Genomic DNA, 24,226 nt, shown 5'->3' on the forward strand with positions numbered 1-24,226 from the left:
CCTAGCCAAGCCAACACTAATGAAAGTTCACAAACATTTCCAGTAGTAAGATCCACAATATGTATTTACTTATAGTGACTGCACAGTTCATTGTCTGAATGTTGGCTACAAAGCTATTGTTAAACAAGAATATTGTCAACAATCAGAATTCTGTGTAGCAGTAGTATGATTAACTGCGTTACCTAGGTACACTGAAAACATATCATCAAGGAACATAAGCGTGGAGTTAAGTACAGTAAACCTATACTCACCTCTATAAAACTACCTCTACTATATCCCGGTTATCAATTGTAAAAATGTAAAACTCAATATTATGGTGCAACACCACATGTACCAAAGCTGCACTAGATTCCTGATCATATCCCGAGGACAGCAAACAACATTACATGATATAACAGACACACATATTAAAGGGGGAGCCAGGTTGATGTATGTGCCACTTGAGTTACCAGAAGATGCAGAAGATGTGAAGAACATGTCAGTTTCAAGTCCAGTTATATACTGGACACATCCACAACTAGCTTTAAGTAAGAAGGACGCATAAGGCAAAATAAAGAAGTTCATCTGGTTTGCAAAGTTCTTCAGATTATTAAACAAATGCAACTCAAAGGCAGAGGGTGCCACCTACTTCTTGGTCAAAAAATGTGCATTCTGTAAAAATATTTATTTTCTGTCATTCTACATGATCGACTCTGGTCGAAAACCCCTGGCCGATGACAACACTGAAAACTTAAAGTCCTTTTGTATTCACTCCGCAAAGACATTGGCCCCATACATAAAAGGTAAATTTACAGGTGTAGATCTACTCACTTGTAGAGCTATTCCTCCCCTAGGTGTAACTCTCCGCTTTTTTGCGATTCACCATTTCAGAGTGGCAAAACACACCAAAGTGTAGATCTACATGTCTCCACCCTCCACACTGAGGATACAGAGTCTCCTAAAAAATACATTTACGACTGTAAAGTTACCAAACGTTATTTTATGACCATATTTTAAGTTCCACCTGTTGGCAGACATGACCACACCAGGGCAGAGACCTCCACAACATAGGTGGAGACCTTCAATGGAGAGGCTTTGGCAGATAGTATACAAATAACCCAAATCTCATAGTTGACACATTCATTTTAACACAACTCCTACCTTACAGCTCTGCCCTCCTGCAGCAAGAATCATAGCCAGACTCCAAGATGCAGACTAAAACACTGAAGATTAATTTCACTGATGAGACATCAATCGCTTGGGTTTTTGAACACAAATTTAACTACAACTACATGGGCTGCCTCTGTGCAATATCAGTAAGCAAAAAGCAGTAGGTAATATACTCAGACAATGAAGTGGGGGAGGAGGCATGCACGGTGTAGACATTAAGATGAAATGGCAGGATAAGAGGCAGCAAGTGAAGATTTTCAGGATTAAGGTGCAAATGCTGGAGACCGACCTAAGGCCCTGATTGGTGTCACCACCCTCGAGGAGTGTATCCCTTCCACAATGCATCCTTGTCTGCTAAGTCACCTGCCTGTGCAGACAACCCTAACATAAGGCAAGTTAAGAACTTCGGGCCAGATGTAGCAAAGCGTTTGCGACTTGCAAACGGCGAAAAACGCCGTTTGCAAGTCGCAAAAGCCTCACCGGAATGCAGAAATGCATTTTGCGAGTCGGATCCGACTCGCAAAATGCATTTCTGACTCGCTAATAGGAAGGGGTGTTCCCTTCCTATTAGCGACTCGCAATGCTATGTATATTCATTTGCGACTGCGATTGCGGTCGCAAATGAAGGCGCAGTTACCATCCACTTGAAGTGGATGGTAACCCAGGCGCAAACGGGAAGGGGTCCCCATGGGACCCCTTCCCCTTTGTGTCTGGCACAAAAACTAATTTTTCAGAGCAGGCAGTGGTCCAATGGACCACTACCTGCTCTGAAAAATACCGAAACAAAAGGTTTCGGTTTTATTTTCAAAGTGCAGCTCGTTTTCCTTTAAGGAAAACGGGTTGCACTTTGAAAAAAAAAAAACTGCTCTATTTAAAAGCAGTCACGGACATGGTGGTCTGCTGTTCCCAGCAGGCCACCATCCCCGTGAGTTCCCTGACTCTCTATGGGGTCGCAAATTGCGACCCACCTCATTAATATTAATGAGGTGGGTCTTTGCGACCCCATAGCGAGTCGCAGACGGTGTCTGAGACACCGTTCTGCATTGCAAATTGCGAGTTGCAATTTGCGAGTCGGAAGGACTCGCAAATTGCAACTCGCAATTTGCCACCTACCTACATCTGGCCCTTCATCCCTCCTCATTGTCCCTAAACATTATGATACAACTACTCATACAACACTGCACTATTTAGACAAATCACACACACTGTATACACAGCCTATAAAAAAAGCACCATTTAAGCCTTATACTCTTTAGATTTAATTCCTTTCAATCTTCCTTCCCCTCTCATACAGTCGCAATTATAAGGAAACTGGTTGTCATTGGCAGGTCAATAATACTTCTTAAAACGGCAGCCAACGCACAGGGTAAGTTTCCAAAGCAACCCTAAAACAGATAGGTGTGTCACTGTGCTATCAATGTCACTAATACAGTATAAGGGATATATAAACCGTTGTTTGTTGCACCCTAATAGTTTTAGTTTCATTTGGTTTCATTTTGATGACCTATTTTACTCAACTACAACCTGTATGGTTATGTTCTGGACACTAACATGCTCACGCACTTGTTTTATTCACTGTCTAAGGTCTGTGCTGTTGTCCAACCCACCACCTCTACTCCAGCTCCTAGCACTACACTAAAACCAAGACTGGCCAAACACAACAAATAGTAGAGACTGATAAATAAACAGTCTGTTCTTTTGAGGTTTGGTCTAACATATCTCCTTCTTCAAAAGCGACAGAATAGGTGTATCTCTGCAGTCCTATATCCAACTACATTCCAATTTTAGTCTATTTTTGACTGTGATACCCTTTGTCACGTTTCTTAATAACAGGGCACTGTAATGGGAAGCTGAAGGGTCTTTCCTTCAGCCTATTTGTTATCAAGGACAGGTCCCTATGTGTTTGTTATATTGTGTATTCAACACATCACTATTTCGTTACCATGTATGTCTTTAGATCCCGGATTTATCTTTATACTTCCTGTCAGCTGTGTTGACAACAGCCCTTGGTGTCCACGTTGCGACCAACACTAAGGCTGACCACAGCAATTTGGCCAACTGCCACCCATCGATCTATGATCGCCTGACAACAGCTGCTATATCACATCATTTGTACTTTGTAACCGTTTTTGCCCGTTTTAAATGCCATATTTATTTATAAATGTATGCTCCTCTTTCATGTGCATCACTGCTCTAGCATCTTTTGTGCAAAATATCAGTTATCCTTTGATTTACACCTCTAACTCAGATTTCACAATAATTGTTTATCCAGCTACTGGATCAGGAACATCTTATGAACACTATCTTCACAGACCTTGATTCAGCAGGTTACAAAGTGGTGCATCCACAAACCAAGCCTCCATGACTCGGACAGGTGAGTTACCAATAGGTATAAATGCAGTGACTGTTAGGGTGATGTATGTCTACTGTGCTGAGTGTGTAATGTGTGAACATGTTTAAGATACCATACACAAATGCACATACTGCCCCCTGTGTTAGATGGGATTATTTACTCATGAGAGATGTTTCCCCCATGCACATACTTTTGGCTCCTATGACCCAGGTTTATTCTTATAAATTACATATTTACCTCGAGTTTAAGCACATCATGCTGAAGTCTTCGTTGGAACTCTAAGAAGCTTTTGATAGTCAGCTTTCCCTTGAGATCTTGTCCAAAAAAATATGTGGTGAGCGCTGAGCTAAAGCTGGTCTTCAGTGTATTTCCTGTTGTAGAGCGATCTCTGTGACGCATCCCCATGCTCGTTTGTGAACGAATTATGCTCTGGACCTGCACATAAAATGAAGGAAAGCATTACTGTTAGGTCACGAAGAAAGGGAAAAACAATGTTGACACCCTAGCACATCAAGCAAATAGAAACTGCATGTACTCTACCCTGAAACTACATGGATAAGCCGTCCAGTGCTACACAAAACAACTAGCAATACATTAAACAGCCTCTATTCTATCTTAGTCCACAATGGAAAACACTGAAGAAACAACCCCAGGTGCAAACCCAAAGACAGATTCACAATTTACAGGGACAACTTTAAAGATACAAGCACAACATACGTATTTGAAAAATATTAACAGGCGATCATCCTCAGTATTTGTTAAACTGATGTGAAATCCAGGGGACAAAATTGTTTAGTGGTTTGCATAATGTCACAAAGAATGAATGTTTTTAGTGCACTTTTAGCATGGTAATGTTCTGAATTCCATTTACTTACCATCATTTATATATTTATTTTAGTGTTAATCAACCTTCACTAGCCCCTCGACCCACCCCCATGGTACCCTTGACACTGTGGGTCAGTTTGCTGCTAACCTCTAATGGAATCAGTAAGTTTCCTAATGCATGTGTCTGGTATGCCACTGGGAAAGGATCCATTCTGGCAGATGCAGTGGGTGCTTGAATTATGCATCTCCTCCCAATCTCAGTTTCTAGCCTCCTTAAAAATATTTGTCAGACGGTATTATGCAGCAATATGATCCACATTTGACTGCAGAACCCAAACACAAAGGTGTTCTAATGAGATCCCAAAAAATTGTATTTACAATCTTGCAAAGCACCTCTGACCCTTTTTTTAGGTTTCGCCTGCACAGCCTTTGTGCTGTGGCAAAATCATATATATATATATATATATATATATATATATACATACATACATATACACATATATATACATACATATACACATATATACATATATACATATATACATATATCTTACCCACAACCTTGCAATTACTTACCATTGGTAGGATTCCCCGGTCACTCTTCCTTTCTTGCTTATCATTAGTTAAAAGGTTGCACTTTGCCTCTTCTTTTCCTCGGCGTCAGCAGTTCTCTGGAGCTTCGACCAAGTTCTCTTTATGGTTAGCGATTAGTGGCTGGCGGACAGTGTCTTCCTGCTGTTGTTTTCTCACAGTGCCTTGTGTTTGTTTACGACCCTCCTCCCTCTGTTCATTGTTTTTTCTATTTAAGATAGCACAAACTCGACCTATTTGGTTTTCCAGCATCACACATGTATAATGTAACAACAGCTGGAGCGGCACTGTGTTGCATGGCATCCAGTTTCACCAGTTTTTGTTTGCAGAGGTACACCTGGGGAGGGTTGTTCTGCACTCGGAAGGTGGGGGGCCCGGTCCTCCCTCTGCACACATACACCATCGTGGTGCTGCAGGTAGTGGGTCCATGTGGGCCTGCTTCCTCTCAGATAAGTGTCTTTCAAACCCTGTTATGGAGGGTGGGCAGCAGCACTTAACCCACGTTTTCATCCTTGCTGCAGACTTCCCATCCTGAGGAGTAACATCCAAGAAGATGATCTGGGGAACTTGTGCTTGCAACCTTGTTTTCCATTTGCTGGCACCGTTGCCAGAACCGGTGGTGGCCAGGTGAGTAAAGCCTGACTTCAGAGCAACGAGTACATAGCCTCAGTTAAAAATAGCCATTGCTGGTGTTCTGTCTGTTTAAGCAGCCTCTGGAAGGAGCCCAAGCATGTGTCAGCCCTCAGCGAGGGTACACTGAAGGTGTCAAACTGCTCGCCTTTTCCTGTGGGTGTATCTCCAATAAGGTTACATGATCTGACTGTAATATGTTCTTTCCCTTTAACATGTTCTTTCCCTTTAACTCTTCTGTTCCATTATGTTGTGTTTGTTCTATGACTGCATCAGTGCCTTGTAGGGTTCTAGAGCCAGCTCTTGACAGTTGGTTACTGGCATGAGACTTGACAGGGTGCTGCCTGCCGTCGTGGATCCTTTTACTGAATAAAGTGACTACACTGTTTTCCTGTGCTATATTTGGATTCTTCTTCCACATGGTAACCTGGAGCTTTAGAGCTTCCTACATTTTCTGGTACCAGGAGTGGGGTAACATCGATCGATCGATCGATCGATTGCGTGATCCACCGACCGCCTGCACAGCGTTTTAAGTTTGGAGAATTTCACCAATGTGCATCGTTGAAGATTAGCCCCGAGCTCCGTCTACATATATGGTGAGCTAAGTGGATATTTCGGAAAAGTGAGGCGTTATCGGGAAGCGCTCGAGCCTTTGCAGTGTTTATCTTTGAAGGCTCGAGCACGAGTTCATTCCAGCGCGTGTGTGTCCGATGTTGCCTAGCGACCAGCGACGCCGTTTCCTGGCCTGAGGACGCGTTCATTCTGACACATGTACAGGTGAGCGAGTCGGATGTTGCTTAGCAATGAACAACGCTGTTTCCTGGCCTGAGAACATATTGTTTGCTATTACTTCTGGCACTGCGGACGTGCAGATTAGAGCTACTTTGTTTCCTTCAAGGAAAAAAATTACATTTGTGACAAATTTTCTGGTTTGTTTGCAACTCAAACATTTTCTTTTGTTGCAGCACCATTGCATGTATGTTTTGAACCTTTTTGAGATGCAAGTGAACTATTTGTTTGGAGAAAGTTATTTTTTTTAGGACAAAGTGGTGAATTAATTTACATATATTGGAATAGACATTTGTGTAAACAATCTCTATTATGGCGTTGAATCAGCTAGTCATGCAACCACCTCCTTTCTTACAAAAAGCTGGTAAACCGGAAATTAAATGGAATAAATGGGTGAGAATTTTTGAAAACTACTTGTCAGCGATAGATGCCATTGGATTCTCACCATCTAGGAAATTAGCGCTTCTATTTAATCATCTGGGAATTGCTGGTCAGCGCATATTCGACAATCTTCGTACAATTCAACCTCCTTCTGGTGATGTGATGTGGGATGTTTACATCGAAGGAAAAGAGGATTAAAAAACAATTTTCTGATGACTCAAATGTTCTACTGGAGAGATTCAACTTTGCTATGTGCAGACAATCTGCAGATGAATCTGTGGACACATTTTTAGCTAATTTACGTGTACTTGCAGCAAAATGTGAAAAATTCAAGAACGCCTACTTGCTTGTCGCAACCCATCCTTGGTTGAAGTGATGGATCTAGCTAAGGCGATTGAGAGATCAATTGTTTCATCCAAAGTTGTGTGTGGGCAGAGCGTTGGGTCTGGACGTAATGAACATTTGAATGTGAATCAAGTGGGAGATGAACCAACTGTAAGTTTTGTCAGGGAGAGACCAACTAAACATAAAAAGATACCACCCCAGTACGGTAGGGTTTGCTTCCGTTGTGGTTCTCATTATCATTTAGGTAACAATCCTGTTTGTCCTGCCCTGGGAAAAAAATGTTTGAAGTGTCGCAAAATTGGCCATTTCCAAGCTGTTTGCAAACAAACAAATTTTTACTCGAATTCGGGGTCCAAAGTGAAAATCAGTAATGTGTATAATGAGAATGCGGAGGAGGAAGCCTATTGTGTTAACAGACTAGCTAATGTTGTTCTTACTGTGGATCTCCCTAATCAATGCAGAAGGGGTGGGGGTGGACATATCAAAGATCAACTTTTGCTTCACAAATAGGATTCTAGAGTTTTACCTCTAATGGCTGACTCTGGTGCTCCTATCATCATTTTTAGCAGACAAAAAGTTTTCTCAGTTATGGCTGATACTAAGAATTTAGAAAAAGCTGATATTGCACCCAAAGCATTCAGGGATCAGGACATTGATTTATTGGGTTTTTTCGATGCTGAATTAGAAGTGTTGGGAAGGTCTACGGTTACTAAAATCTACGTAGCTGTGAAGGGGAGAACATATTAGGCTGGAAGGACTTGGCACGTCTAGGTATTATTCTGTGCCCAGGGCAGGAGGATCCTATCAAGCTAGGTGAGAAGCCATACATAGACAAGGGTGAGTCTGTGTTACACATTGTTCCCAATAACATTGTTCCAGAACATTATATTTGTAAGTTTCCCAACATCTTTGTTGACAAAGTTGGGAATGTTAAAGGCTTTGAGCATACTATCAAACTCAAGGATGGTGCTGTTCCTGTCTCTCAAAGTAAGACCAGTCGCACTGTCAATCAGAGACCAACTTGGTAAGTTACTCAAAAAATTAGTGACAGACAATATTATTTCTCCCACAAATGCTTCTGAGTGGGTTTCTCAGATTGTAGTTACTAAGAAGAGAAATAGAGATCTTAGGTTATGTGTAGACTTGAGACCTCTCAACAAAAATATCTTAGTGGATTGTCACCCCTTACCCCATATACAAGAACTAATTGCCACTGTGGGAAATTCAAAATTCTACTCGACCATTGACCTACATTCGGCGTACCATCCGATCCCTCTAAGTAATGATTCCCAAGATTTAACCACGTTTGTGACTCCATTTGGTGTTTTTAAATTACTCAGATTACCTTTTGGTCTTGCGTCAGCGGCGAGTGTCTTTCAAAAAATGATGGACACATTGTTTGGACATATTAAAGGGGTTTTGCCCATTCCAAGAGGACATTCTCATCCATACGGCAACTTTAAAAGAACATGAGCACACACTAAATGTTGTCTTTGGCATACTTCAAAATTATGGTTTGACTATTAAAACTGAAAAATTCAACTTTTTAGTTGAAAGTGTAGACTACCTCGGGCATTCTATATCGGCTGAGGGCATCAAACCTAAAATGTGCAATCTGGAGGCCATTATGAAAGCCCCTTGTCCGTCAAACAAAGACAAGTTACGTTCTTTTCTTGGACTGTGTGAATATTACTCCAGATTTGTTAATGGTTTTGCTATAATTGTCCAACCCCTTCGGTCACTACTTAAAAAGGGGTGCAAATTTGTTTGGGACAAGGAAGTCAATGATGAGTTTGAGAATATCAAACACATTGTCGCATCTAGCCCAAATTTGAAATCTTATATTCCCAATTGTAAATCTTTTATAACGGTTGATGCTAGCGTTAAGGGTCTGGGAGCGGTGTTTGGGCAGTTGCAGAATGGTCAAGAATGTACAATCGCTTTTGCATCCAGGTCACTTTCTAGTGCTGAGAGTAACTACAGCACTACTGAAAGGGAAGCATTAGCTTGTGTTTGGGCGGTTCAAAAATTCAAGACATATTTGGGAAACTCATTTCGAGTTATTTACTGATCACAAGCCGTTAGTATTCCTTTTGAGAGGTGATGGTCTTGGTAAGGCTTCCGCTAGATTAGTGTGACTCTTATCTAAATTGCAAGAGTATAATCTAGAAGCCAAATACATTACTGGAGGGAAGAATGTAAGAGCGGATTGCTTATCAAGACTTCCTATGCCACACACTACTAGTGTTACGGATAATCCAGATGTGGAGTGTATGGTGGGAGTTTTAGACCTTGTTTCCGATTCAGATGGTGTAGGAAGTTGGCTCTGTATGTGCTATTTCAAAGTACGGAATAGCATGCACAGAGTCCAAGGGTTCCCCTTAGAGGTAAAATAGTGGTAAAAATAGATAATACTAATGCTCTATTTTGTGGTAGTGTGGTCGAGCAGTAGGCTTATCCAAGGAGTAGTGTTAAGCATTTGTTGTACATACACATAGACAATAAATGAGGTACACACACTCAGAGACAAATCCAGCCAATAGGTTTTGTATAGAAAAATATCTTTTCTTAGTTTATTTTAAGAACCACAGGTTCAAATTTAACATGTAATATCTTGTTTGAAAGGTATTGCAGGTAAGTACATTAGGAACTTTGAATCATTTCAATTGCATGTATACTTTTCAAGTTATTCACAAATAGCTATTTTAAAAGTGGACACAGTGCAATTTTCACAGTTCCTGGGGGAGGTAAGTTTTTGTTAGTTTTACCAGGTAAGTAAGACACTTACAGGGTTCAGTTCTTGGTCCAAGGTAGCCCACCGTTGGGGGTTCAGAGCAACCCCAAAGTTACCACACCAGCAGCTCAGGGCCGGTCAGGTGCAGAGTTCAAAGTGGTGCCCAAAACGCATAGGCTTCAATGGAGAGAAGGGGGTGCCCCGGTTCCAGTCTGCCAGCAGGTAAGTACCCGCGTCTTCGGAGGGCAGACCAGGGGGGTTTTGTAGGGCACCGGGGGGGACACAAGCCCACACAGAAATTTCACTCTCAGCGGCGCGGGGGCGGCCGGGTGCAGTGTTAGAACAAGCGTCGGGTTCGCAATGGAAGTCAATGAGAGATCAAGGGATCTCTTCAGCGCTGCAGGCAGGCAAGGGGGGGCTTCCTCGGGGAAACCTCCGCTTGGGCAAGGGAGAGGGACTCCTGGGGGGTCACTTCTGCAGTGAAAGTCCGGTCCTTCAGGTCCTGGGGGCTGCGAGTGCAGGGTCTTTTCCAGGCGTCGGGACTTAGGTTTCAGAGAGTCGGGGTCAGGGGAAGCCTCGGGATTCCCTCTGCAGGCGGCGCTGTGGGGGCTCAGGGGGGACAGGTTTTGGTACTCAGTCGTAGAGTAGTCCGGGGGTCCTCCCTGAGGTGTTGGTTCTCCACCAGCCGAGTCGGGGTCGCCGGGTGCAGTGTTGCAAGTCTCACGCTTCTTGCGGGGAGATTGCAGGGTTCTTTAAAGCTGCTCCTTTGGATAAAGTTGCAGTCTTTTTGGAGCAGGTCCGCTGTCCTCGGGAGTTTCTTGTCGTCGTCGAAGCAGGGCAGTCCTCAGAGGATTCAGAGGTCGCTGGTCCCTTTGGAAGGCGTCGCTGGAGCAGAGTTCTTTGGAAGGCAGGAGACAGGCCGGTGAGTTTCTGGAGCCAAGGCAGTTGTTGTCTTCTGGTCTTCCTCTGCAGGGGTTTTCAGCTAGGCAGTCCTTGTTGCAGGAATCTAAATTCTTAGGTTCAGGGAAGCCCTTAAATACTAAATTTAAGGGCGTGTTTAGGTCTGGGGGGTTAGTAGCCAATGGCTACTAGCCCTGAGGGTGGGTACACCCTCTTTGTGCCTCCTCCCAAGGGGAGGGGGTCACATTCCTATCCCTATTGGGGGAATCCTCCTTCTACAAGATGGAGGATTTCTAAAAGTCAGAGTCACCTCAGCTCAGGACACCTTAGGGGCTGTCCTGACTGGCCAGTGACTCCTCCTTGTTTCTCTTTGTTTCCTCCAGCCTTGCCGCCAAAAGTGGGGGCTGTGGCCGGAGGGGGCGGGCAACTCCACTAAGCTGGAGTGCCCTGCTGTGCTGTGACAAAGGGGTGAGCCTTTGAGGCTCACCGCCAGGTGTTACAGCTCCTGCCTGGGGGAGGTGTTAGCATCTCCACCCAGTGCAGGCTTTGTTACTGGCCTCAGAGTGACAAAGGCACTCTCCCCATGGGGCCAGCAACATGTCTCTAGTGTGGCAGGCTGCTGGAACCAGTCAGCCTACACAGATAGTCGGTTAAGTTTCAGGGGGCACCTCTAAGGTGCCCTCTGTGGTGTATTTTACAATAAAATGTACACTGGCATCAGTGTGCATTTATTGTGCTGAGAAGTGTGATACCAAACTTCCCAGTTTTCAGTGTAGCCATTATGGTGCTGTGGAGTTCGTGTTTGACAGACTCCCAGACCATATACTCTTATGGCTACCCTGCACTTACAATGTCTAAGGTTTTGCTTAGGCACTGTAGGGGCACAGTGCTCATGCACTGGTGCCCTCACCTATGGTATAGTGCACCCTGCCTTAGGGCTGTAAGGCCTGCTAGAGGGGTGTCTTACCTATACTGCATAGGCAGTGAGAGGCTGGCATGGCACCCTGAGGGGAGTGCCATGTCGACTTACTCTGTTTGTTCTCACTAGCACACACACAAGCTGGTAAGCAGTGTGTCTGTGCTGAGTGAGGGGTCTCTAGGGTGGCATAATACATGCTGCAGCCCTTAGAGACCTTCCCTGGCATCAGGGCCCTTGGTACCAGAGGTACCAGTTACAAGGGACTTATCTGGAGGCCAGGGTGTGCCAACTGTGGAATCAATGGTACATTTTAGGTGAAAGAACACTGGTGCTGGGGCCTGGTTAGCAGGGTCCCAGCACACTTCTCAGTCAAGTCAGCATCAGTATCAGGCAAAAAGTGGGGGGTAACTGCAACAGGGAGCCATTTCTTTACAGATGGGTTGCTAACACAAGAAGATTGGGAGTTGGCCATGGCGAATGATGTGGTCCTATCGCAAGTTCTTTATTATGTCAAGCATGGTTGGCCGAATAAAAAAAAATATAGTGGAGAAATGAATATATACAAACCACTTGATATGGAATTATCATGTGAAAATGGCTTCTGTATGAGGGGGTCTGTTTGTGTACCTCCAAAGGATTTGAGACCACAATTAATTAAGATAGCACACGAAGGTCACCTTGGAGTTTCTGCCACATGCAGAAGGCTCAAAATGAAGTATTGGTGGCGCAATATGGATAAGGAAGTGGCTGAGTTTGTTAACTCTTGTCCTTCATGTGTAGTGTCTGACAAGCACTGGAAAAATAATATTAAACCCTTGTATACTGTTACTCCACCATTCAAGCCATGGGATAAAATTGCATTAGACTTTTCTGGTCCGTATTTGTTGTTAGCTAGAGACATGAGGTATCTTGTGGTTGCTATCGACTACTTTTTGAAGTGGATATATTATTCATTTGTAGAGAGTACAGACACTGAATCTGCAATTAAGTTTTTATCCAATTTGTTTGATTTGGAAGGTGCCCCATCAGTGATAGTGACTGATAATGGTATTCATTTCACTTCTAAGAAAATGGCGAATTTCTTAGGAAAATTCAACATCAAACATTTGCAAGTTGCTTTGTACAGTCCTGCCTCGAATGGTTTGGTGGAAAGAGCCAATAGAATTTTGAAAGTAGGCATTCAGACTGCTGTAGCTAGTAATCGCAATGTCAGAGATTTCCTCAAGGAAAACATTTGGGCCTATCTAAATACACCTCACACTACCACTGGGGTTTCACCTTTTTGTCTCCTCAGAGGCAGAGAGTCAAAGTCTAAGCTCTTACCTACTTGGTTAGCCAATTCGTTTATGGATGATTTTAGTAAGTCCAATGTAGCCATAAGTGATGTAAGGAATCGGGTATTGGAGAAACAATTGATACAAAAGATGAATTATGATAAAAGACAAAGTCAAAGACTGGGATATGAATGTTCATGATTGGGTTCTGATAAGAAAACCTCAAAGAGTTACAAAAGGGGAATCGAAGTATTCTTTACCAGTGAAGGTATTGAAGGTGACAAAAGGCTCTGTTTTGTTGGAGGGCAAGGGGCGGTGGAACCGTAACAGTGTCATTCCTATCACCGGTGCAGATATTCAAGGAAGTATATTTAGATAGGAGTGAAGATTTTTACAACGGTTTGCTGTATCATGATGTTCCTGCATCTTCTCCTACAAGTGGCAGTACTCTACATTACAGAGATTCTGATGATGGACTTCAATGTGAAGTTGGGGACTCTGATGATGGACTACAAAATTAAGTTGTGGACCTTACAAGAACAGAATCTAGCATGTTGCCTAATGAAATGTCTTCACAGGGTACCAACACAAAAAATTCAAGTTTTGGTAGTTCATCTGTGCAGAAGTATACTCGTAGTAATAGGGCAAATAAAATGCCTTCCAGGTTTGATGACTATATCATTGACTAATGTTAAAGTTAGTTTGTATTTCTTTAGTGGTTTTGTTAAAGGGGGAAAATTATGTAATATTATGTTCTTTCCCTTTAACATGTTCTTTCCCTTTAACTCTTCTGTTCCATTATGTTGTGTTTGTTCTATGAATGCGTCAGTGCCTTGTAGGGTTCTAGAGCCAGCTCTTGACAGTTGGTCACTGGCTTGGGACTTGACAGGGTGCTGCCTGCCGTCGTGGATCCTTTTATTGAATAAAGTGACTACACTGGTTTCCTGTGCTATATTTGGATTCTTCTTCCACATGGTAACCTGGAGCTTTAGAGCTTCCTACACTGACTTTTTAAATAAGTGCTAACATTTTGTATGTCTGTTCCTATTTTACCCTCTATTGGCATTAAAGCCTCTCTCTAAATGCAATATTATTATCTAAATGGCCCACAATTATGTATTTTGTCCCAACACAGCACCAATATGATGTGTAGTTTAGTGTCACAGTGCCCAAAATAGGCGAGCACTACGTCAACAGAACAAGCCAGATGCTTTTTTTTTTTAGAACCAAACATATTAGAGTTTCTAATGTATATCTATTACAGTAGCAATACCTCATCCAAAATCACACTGACTATCAAGCTCCTTTCTGTACCATACCAATGGCATACTTGTGTTCTCTGATTTGTAAGGTACATACTCATTCAATCCCCCTTCTTCTGGATTAACCATTACCATGGAGTTCATTGGGATCCGAAACAGCGTGCTACTCATCTTGAAGTGCTTTCTTGCTCGCTCCCCCCGTTTGTGATCTTGGCCTAACCACCCACCTAATGCTGGTTGCCCAACCCACCTTCCTCCCGCTGTCTATCATGTAATGCCCCTGTCTCGTGCCCTCCTGCTGCAAATAAAACAAATGTGACAAAATCAAATAGCTCTTGCATATACAAAAGCTGTGTGACTGTCTATTTTTAGCTAGGTTGTACAGCTCCACGGTCGCTGTGCAAAATTGATCAAAGAAAAAAAAAAAAAAAAAAAGTGTATAATGCAGCCAGCGTTGACCGCAGCATAGCACTTTGACTATCAGCCACATTGCACAGCAGACGTGCTGGTCAGAACATATTTCAATATAAATCTAAGTGCCTCCACCTGATTTGTGGCCTAGAAAACGTCTCACTTCAAAAAAGCACAAATATTATTATTATTAACAACCTGTCTCAGCAGTGCATAATGTTCAAAAGGATAAGTACAGCTCTCTATAGTGCCAAGAATAAACATGTATTCTAGGTCCACATACTAGCATTCTGTTCCTCTTTCACTGAGCTACAGAGACTTACTAAAACTAGTGAGGTAACATCTCTCTCTCTTCATTGCATCTTGGACGGGGCACCTTAACCATGGATTAGCAGATATACTACCCAGGTAGAGTCCTTACTTTGAAAAGTAGACAACGAGGCACAACTCAGTATGGCGGGAGTGGAAATGGTTTCCTATAAAATCCCTCTCAGTTCACCTAAAGTGTTGGATTAAACCAGTGATCCATTTGCTAGGCAATTCAGAGATGTGTTGGAGTGGCTCAGAATCTTTGGGACGAAATGTCAATGATGCACACTCACCCTAGTGCCCAATATTTGCAGTGATTATAGTCCTGACTATACTGAGCATCAGCCACTTACTGCCCAGCAAGGAAATGTGGTTAATGATTTGGGAACTCCTAAACAGTGTTTGTGCCTCAAGAAGACTAGCTCCTTGACACAAGTAACACATGGAAGCTTTCATCTGGTGCTCTACGATGCAAAGCCACCCTGGCTTTGGTCCCCCCCTCAGGTCCAGTACTTTGGGCCAGGCCAGTGAACCTGGTCAGACAAGGTCGTCCACTTTCTCCTTCATGTATGATTAAACAGTATTTCCATGCATACTTGCATGGTAGAGGTACAAAAGGTTGCCCCAAGGACAAAATCCGCAAGCACCACATGTCTTCTCCTGATATAAACCTAGAACCAACTACACCCAGCTGTAAAGGTCCATTCAGACACTTTCAAGCATGCCCAGTAAGACAACAAGCACTGGCACCAATCATAACAGAGGTCACCTGATTAGCACCGGTGTTATCCTGCTTTTTGGCAGACAATACATTGTTAATCTCTTCTCAAGGATTCAAACACATGGCTTTGCTAATCTAGTGGTCATCTTACAGTGCTCCTCGCCTACAGTAAGCAGCTATTCTCAATTTCAGACATGCACATATATTTAGTGAAGACTGGGCATAATGCAACAAAAACAACAATATAATGTTGAGGTACCAGTTTAAAATTAAGCAAATTTTGTATTCTGGGACAGTAAAGGTTATCTTACGATAAGATCTTCTCATTCTTAACTGATTATTATTTTTATTTTTTTAAACATTGGATTCTCCATTCGTCACTATAAGGACTCTTGAGAGTTCACTGCGTTCAGCAACTAAACACATTATAGGAGGTTTCAAGCCCTTATGTCTTATTGCTGCTTTTGATTATACTAGTATGTGCAGGGCATGCTAGTGTGGGATATGCAAGTATAAAAAATGCATTTTTCTTTGCAAAGGACTCAAGAGTAAGGTCACATTGTGCAAGCAAAAGATATTTACAAATAAGGGGAGTGTTTGGACACAGTTACATTGTGTTTGACATGAGGAAGCTGAAATTTGACTTCAGGGACTAAATCTAAAATCAGTACTGGAAAATATCAATCCGTATTAGAATTTCAACTATATCCACACAAGCATGTGTCTTATAGTACTGTCCAAGCTAAGAAAAGTTGGCATATTACCCGAGAAAAATAAGCCAGCAATATACCTCACCTGCCCTTCAGTTCCCTCCACATAGCTCATCTAAGCTGGGGCAATCTTAACATCCATTCTGCTGTTCTGCATTTAACCACATTGCAATTCAGATCTATACGCTTGATAACAAAGACATAGAAGGAGTTTCATCTGGGTTCTAATACACTTCACAAATACCTGAACACTGCACAGAAATAGTTTTCAAACTCAGAGATATAACTCATAACCCCAATATCCAAAACAGCCTTCAATTGCAAAATCGAGGAGTTTTTCCCATATAAATTCACAGCACTTTTTTTAAGCAGACCAAAAGCACAAGTTGTTTACCTTATGCAACACTTTTTCTGGTAGTGATTATATTGAAAAGAATATTCCTAGCCTTAGAATATTCTACAGACGTGAGATGGATCCAGAAAATCATACTTCGGCGCTTCGGTAGGTGATGTCGATCAGCTCTGCGTCACTGTCCACAACAGAAGTGACATGGCGGGGGCCCATATATGTACCCTTTAATTTTAAACCTTAGGGTATGATACACCCCAGATCAGCTGATTGGGTTCCAGCACAGGCAGTTGCAGACTTCCCCCCCCCCCCCCCACCCCTCAACCCCCGCCCCCAAAAATAAACTACGCAAAAGCTTAGACAAGGAGGTGTGCAACAGACTTGGGGCCAAATGCCCCAGACCGGATATTTACGATAATGTTGCAAAGACCCCAGAAATCGACTCCAGCATGTTGACCTTTAAAAATAAGTTTGCAAAAAAGATCTGAAAAAAGGAATAAGCTGTGCTTGGCGATCCTGTCAAAACAAGATGTTATACCTCACAGGCCAGTTGGCAAAAATTCTTGAGATGGCCTTACTGGAAAAGAAAACAGGTGTTGCAATTCACTCAGATGTATTGGCTGAATGGGCAAGCACAGATCAATATTAGCCCAGTGGGCATGCACCCTGTCATCTGTAAATGTCTTAAAGGCACCAGAATTTCAAAACAACCCCACATTTTCTGAGGGATGTAAACCTGGTCCTGAATCTTTCTGAGAGAGGACCTGATAAGACGTGCTGACTAGAAAGCAAATGTCAGCTAAATTGGCCACGTTATCATGCATCACTGCCTGCAGACAGACTTCGGATGTGAGAGCTCTGGATCTTGCAGGTAGTGTTAATAAACTCCTAAGGTAGTTTCTTTTCATAACAGAAAAATAACTAAAACGTTTTCAAAGTGTATTGAAAATCATGCTTTTCCCCTTAATGATAAATTGTGTGTGGATAAATGTTTAAAGACATATGAGGAATGTTCTAAGGCACTGAGAATTGATTTTGCAGGGCAGTTATTGATTTTTCTGCAAAAACCTTTCAGGCCTGCGGCAGAGGCAACCATTGCAAGATGGTTAAGATTGGTAATGGTTGTAGCAGGCATTGATGCTAAAAACTTTGGAACTCATTTAGTTTGTGAAGCGATGACATCCACGTCTTTGGAGTTAGGCTCTGCAGTTCAGGATATCATGAAATCTGCAGATTAGCCTTCTGGGTCGACATTTAAACAGTTTTATTATTAATCTGTGGGTGATATTGCCTCTGTGCTGCTCAATCAGCTTTAAACTAGCATAATCAGAGCCTTCCGTCCGGACATAGAATGAAAGATTTGCCTGCATTCACGCCAAGCATTTTAAATTCTATTAAGGACACGAAGGTGGAGATTATCCCACCCAGGCATATTGATTATTATTGCAAATATGATATGTTCCAGAATTGGATTGCCTATTGCATGTTTACCCACCCATTTGTATTTAACCCGTACTGTGCCTCGTGTTTATTTGTGGGGAGCAACCCTGGGGGCGACAATGTTTCTAGGCCATTTCTTGGGGCAGATCAGCCTATTTTTATTAGGCCAAGGGGGGCAGAAACCACTAGACACCAGGGATTTTTTATTTTATTTTTTTTAAATATGTACACATAATGGGAGCGGCCCCTTGGGCAAGGGCTGCTCCCCAGGGGGCAAATAATTAGACACCATTTCACACATGGGGAGCGACTTCTTAGGCCAGGGTCGTTCCCCTGGGGGGAAATTTATTTGAGGCCATTTCTGCACCCCTTGGGGGCAGATCGGCCTATTTCTATTAGGGCGATCTGCCCCCGGGGGGGCAGAAACCAAAAGGCACCAGGGATTGGTGTGTGTGTTTTGTTGGGGGGGGGGGGGGGGGCAGCCTCTTGGGCAAGGGTCGCACCCATGGGGGCACATTACTGTTGGGTGGATCGGCTTATTTTTGGAATCCCCATCTGCCCCCAAAGGGGGCAGAAAGCACACCAGAGAAGAACTTTTTTCAAAATAAGAGGGTGGGCGTATGGCCATACCCCCACCGCAAATAAATGGAGCCCAAGCTGTCCTGCCCACCAGTGAGCAGGTGGGGCAATTACCCCTGATCCACACCCCAGGGGGGGGCAGGAAGTCTACTAAATGCCAGGGAATTATAAATAAAAAAATAAAAATTGAGGGGTGGTGACTACCAACCAGTATGGGCATGGTTATGCCCCTACCCCAACTGAAGGGGGTAACAGTCTTTCAGCTCTCCCCCGCACCCTAAAACATCTTATCCCATGGCAAACAAGTGGACATTTGATTATTTGGGGTTTTGGTTTTACATTTGGGCCATAAGCGCTTGGCTAACTCTCAAAATCCTCCCACTTGGAATGGTGAGGGCTGCACTTTTTGGACTTTGGGACGCTGCCATGTAGAAAAATCCACAAGACCTAGACACATCCGAAAACTAAACATCTGGGTGAGTCCGGGGTGATGTGCTTCAAACGCACCCGCACCATTTTCTTACCCACAATGCTCTGAAAACCTCCAACTTTGCTGGAAATCACAAATTTTTCCCCACACTTGTGATGGAACCTACCGGAATCTGCAGGAATCCACAAAATTCCTACCACCCAGCATTGTCTCATCTATACCAATAGAAATTCTGCCACACTTGTCAGCCTAAAAATGTTTTTTCCAAACTGCCCTTTTGGACCCTCTTTGGTTCCCCCTCAATTTTGACATGTTTTTGGCTCTTCCCTGTCACAGGCACTTGGCCCACCTACACAAATGATGTATCATTTTTATCTGGAGACTGTTGGGTAGTAGGAAATTTGTGGATCCTTTCAGATTCCAGAACGGTCACCGAAATGTGAGGAAAAAGTGTTTTTTGGGCCAAATTTTGATGTTTGCAAAGGATTCTGGGTAACAGAACCTGGTGAGAGCCCCAGAACTCACCCCATCTTGGATTCCCCTAGGTTTCTAGTTTTCAAAAATTTGCAGGTTTGGTAGGTTTCTCTAGGTGCCGGCTGAGCTGGAGGCCAAAATCTACAGCTAGGAACTTTGCAAAAAACACCTCTGTTTTCTGTAGAAAAAAAGTGATGTGTCCACGTTGTGTTTTGGAGCATTTCCTGTCGTGGGCGCTATGCCTACCCACACAAGGGAGGTACCATTTTTAATCGGGAGACTTGGGGCAACATAGAATAGCCAAACAAGTGTTACTGCCCCTTGTCTTTCTCTACATTTTTTCCTTCCAAATATAAGACTGTGTGTAAAAAAAAGACATCTATTTGAGAAATGCCCTGTAATTCACATGCTAGTATGGGCACCCCAGAATTTACAGATGTGCAAATAACCACTGCTCCTCAACACCTTATCTTGTGCCCGTTTTGGAAATACAAAGGTTTTCTTGATACCTATTTTTGACTCTTTATAGTTCAGCAAATGAATTGCTGTATACCCGGTATAGAATGAAAACCCACTTCAAGGTGCAGCTCATTTATTGGCTCTGGGTGCCTAGGATTCTTGATAAACCTACAAGTCCTATATATCCCAGCAACCAGAAGAGTCCAGCAGACGTAACAGTATATTGCTTTCAAAAATGTGACATTGCAGGAAAAAGTTAAAGTAAAAAGTGGAGAAAAATTGCTTTTTTTCCTCCTCAATTTCAATATTTTTTTATTTCAGTTATTTTCTGCAGGAAACCCTTGTAGGATCTACACAAATTACCCACTGCTGAATTCAGAATTTTGTCTACTTTTCAGATATGTTTAGGTTTCTGGGATCCAGCATTGATTTCACACCCATTTCGGTCACTGACTGGAAGGAAGCTAAAAGCACAAAACAAAAAAACAAAATCATAAATATGGGGTATGTCCCAGTAAAATGCCAAAATTGTGTTGAAAAATTGGCTTTTCGGATTCAAGTCTGCCTGTTCCTGGAAGCTGGCGATTTTAGCACCGCAAACCCTTTGTTGATGCCATTTTCAGGAAAAAAAAAAAAAAAAAATCACAAGCCTTCTTCTGCAGCCCTTTTTTCCCCATTTTTTTTTTTTGAAAAACAAAATTTTCACTGTATTTTGGCTAATTTCTTGGCCTCCTTCAGGGGAACCCACAAAGTCTGGGTACCTCTAGAATCCCTAGGATGTTGGGAAAAAAAAAAAAAAAGGATGCAAATTTGGCGTGGGTAGCTTATGTGGACAAAAAGTTATGAGGGCCTAAGCAAGAACTACTCCAAATAGGCAAAAAAAAAAAAGACCCCGCACAGGAGGGGGAAAAGGCCTGGCAGCGAAGGGGTTAAAGATGATAAATCAGGGATTATGGTGCCTTATTTTTCATTTTAGGTAAGGATCAGACTGAAGAGGGCATCTGCATTCCGAAGCTGGTGCTTCGCATCTTTCGCTGGTCGAGTTGTTGCTCATGGATGGAGCATTTTCTGTTGGAGTTCATTCCAGAGTCTGTTTCATTTCGTTGACTGCTAAGTTCGGAAAGTCTTCAGACAAGCAAAGAATGAGGATCACAAGATGGTGCTGATCGCATTAATAGGGCTTTGTTAGCCGTGACTGGATTGGTGAAAGTCTTGGGCTGAGGATGTTAGGAGATGTAGTTGATGTTTACTGTTTTTTGATTAGCTGCTTTGAGTAGTAAAAGAAAGAGTAGCATAATCTTCGCCTCCAAGTCCTTACTAGAACTGCAAATTCTTGGTGAAATGGTATCAAAGTTTTCATTCAGCTGGCTGAAAAATATAGTGTGATTCTATAGAAAATATTCTCTCATTTTAGCTTCTGGAGCACCTTCCACTACCTCTATGGGAAAATAATGAGAAAATAATTTTCTTTCAGACATGATTCATGAAATCCCAGCAGGGTGAAATCACGTTAGAACAACCATACTTCCTAATACTAGTATGGTACTATGAACAAATGATTTATACTTTTATTACAACATTTTATCACTATTTATACGTTCTCCTTTTTGTGACCCTCAAAACTTGGCTTTCACTACAATGCATTTCAATGAGGCTATCATGTATATACGGGTCCCAAGATGACTGCCATCACTTTTTGGTTAAAGCGCTGACAGCCAATCAGATCTAACCATGAGATCTGTGCTTAGGCTTTGCCCAGTTATAACAATTTGGTTTTCCTTTACTAAATCAAAAAACTACTGAATGGATTTAAAACAAAGAAAATGTGTTGTCTGCATACCAAAAGCTAGCTTTTTGCCAAATGGGTCTAATTCTATCCAGCGGAACCAGCTGTAATTGTGTTAAAAACTCCTATGAGAATTAAAATGGGAAAAACACTTTTTTGACCCCCCCTTTTTCACTGCCCACGGTTGACAGATCACTCAAACTTTCCATGCCCAACAAGAATCACTGGCAGACTTCTTTTGGAAGATTTTGTGAAGATTCTTCCAACGACACCAAAGATATAGGCAAGTCAAAAAATGCTTTTCCTATGGAAACATGGTCCTAACTATCTACTGGTGCCTAACAGTATATGATATCTATATATACAAATATACACACACACACATATACATATATACACACATACACACACACACGTACATACAAGTTCCCAGTACCAATCCAAAACTGTACCTGGAGTGGTAAAAGGCTTTTGCTGTTTTTTCAACTCATCACAGATGGCACTGTTTATCCTATGCCCAAAAACTCAACTTGAAAAACAGACATCTGAGGTGAGCAGTTTTAGAGTGTCTATGACGTTGCAGAGTGTTTGACTGACCTATATATACATACATATATACATACATATACACACACACACATATATATATATATATATATATATATATGGAAAATGTCACTTACCCAGAGTACATCTGTTCGTGGCATGTTGCGCTGCAGAATCACATGCTGTGCATTGTTCCTGCTATATAGTGTTGGGCTTGGAGTGTTACAAGGTATTTTTAGAGGAGGAGACTGAGTCACGGGACCGAGTGACTCCTCCCTTTCGGCTCCATTGCGCATGGGCGTCGATTCCATCTTAGATTGTTTTCCCCGCAGAGGGTGAGGTAGGAGTTGTTAAAGTAAGGATACTAGAGGTGCCCATGCAATGGAGTAAATGTGTACATAGAGTATTAAAGTCAAAAATATTTAAATATACAATTTCAATGCAACCAAGACGGCTACAGGCTCCCGGGGAGGTGGAAGGGGCGCATGTGAATCTGCAGCACAACATGCCACGAACAGATGTACACCGGGTAAGTGACATTTTCCGTTCGATGGCATGTGCAGCTGCAGATACACATGCTGTGCATACACTACAAAGCAGTAATCTCCCCAAAAGCGGTGGTTAGCCTGTAGGAGTTGAAGTTGTTTGAAATAATGTTCTTAGTACAGCCTGTCCTACTGTGGCTTGTTGTGCTGCTAACACATCTACCCAGTAATGCTTAGTAAATGTATGAGGTGTAGACCAAGTGGCTGCCTTACAAATTTCTGTCATTGGTATATTACCAAGAAAAGCCATTGTGGCACCTTTCTTTCTAGTGGAGTGTGCCCTTGGAGTAATGGGTAATTCTCTTTTAGCTTTTAGGTAACAGGTTTGAAAGCATTTGACAATCCATCTGGGAATGCCCTGTTTGGATATGGGGTTACCTGCATGTGTTTTTTGGAAAGCGACGAACAATTGTTTGGTTTTTCAAGATTGCTAGGTTGATGCTGGATTCTGGTGTCTGATCTGTTTGTGTTGTGTTAACAGATCTGGTCTGTTTGGTAGTTTGATGTGGGGTACCACAGATAGGTCCAACAGTGTGGTGTACCACGGTTGGCGAGCCCACGTTGGTGCTATAAGTATTAGTTTGAGTTTGTTTTGACTCAGTTTGTTGACCAGATAAGGAATGAGGGGGGGGAAAGCGTAAGCAAATATCCCTGACCAGCTGATCCATAGAGCATTGCCCTTGGATTGAGGGTGTGGATACCTGGACGCAAAGTTTTGGCATTTTGCTTTTTCTTTTGTTGCAAATAGATCTAGGTTTGGTGTCCCTCAGCAGTAGAAGTGATCTTGTAGAATCTGGGGATGTATTTCCCATTTGTGAGTTTGCGGTTGATCTCGACTGAGATTGTTGGGCAACTGTTTTTGAATGCCTGGTATGTATTGTGCTATGAGGCGAATGTTGTTGTGAATTGCCCAATGCCAAATGTTTTGTGCTAAGAGACACAGCTGTGACGAGTGTGCCCACCCCGTTTTGTTTATATAATACATTGTCATATTGTCTGTCTTGACAAGAATGTCTTTGTGGGCTAGAAGTGGCTGAAACGCTTTTAATGCTAGAAATACGGCTAGCAGTTCCAAGTGATTTATGTGAAGTAGTTTTTGTTGACTGTCCCACTGATCTTGTATGCTGTGATTGTTGAGGCGTGCTCCCCACCCAATCATGGAAGCATCTGTTTTGATAAGGACGTGAGGCACTGGGTCTTGAAAAGGCCACCCCTTGTTTAAATTTACAGGGTTCCACCATTGAAGCGAAGAGTGTGTTTGGCCGTCTATCAACACTAGATCTTGGAGTTGGACCCTGTGCCTGCGTCCATTGTT

At 42.6% G+C, this 24,226-nt stretch overlaps 1 protein-coding gene across 2 annotated transcripts in view; it reads right to left on the reverse strand.

Annotated features, from left to right (window-relative positions):
• MICU1 (mitochondrial calcium uptake 1) overlaps positions 1-24,226 on the reverse strand; it is a 542,154-nt gene that overhangs the window by 239,741 nt on the left and 278,187 nt on the right. For both annotated transcript variants that reach the window (XM_069240390.1, XM_069240391.1), the window contains exon 8: positions 3,740-3,937. In XM_069240390.1, the coding sequence (XP_069096491.1) occupies positions 3,740-3,937 (198 nt within the window). The remainder of the gene's footprint in view (positions 1-3,739; positions 3,938-24,226) is intronic.

The sequence above is a fragment of the Pleurodeles waltl genome, chromosome 6 (assembly GCF_031143425.1).
Source record: "Pleurodeles waltl isolate 20211129_DDA chromosome 6, aPleWal1.hap1.20221129, whole genome shotgun sequence".
NCBI lineage: Eukaryota > Metazoa > Chordata > Amphibia > Caudata > Salamandridae > Pleurodeles > Pleurodeles waltl.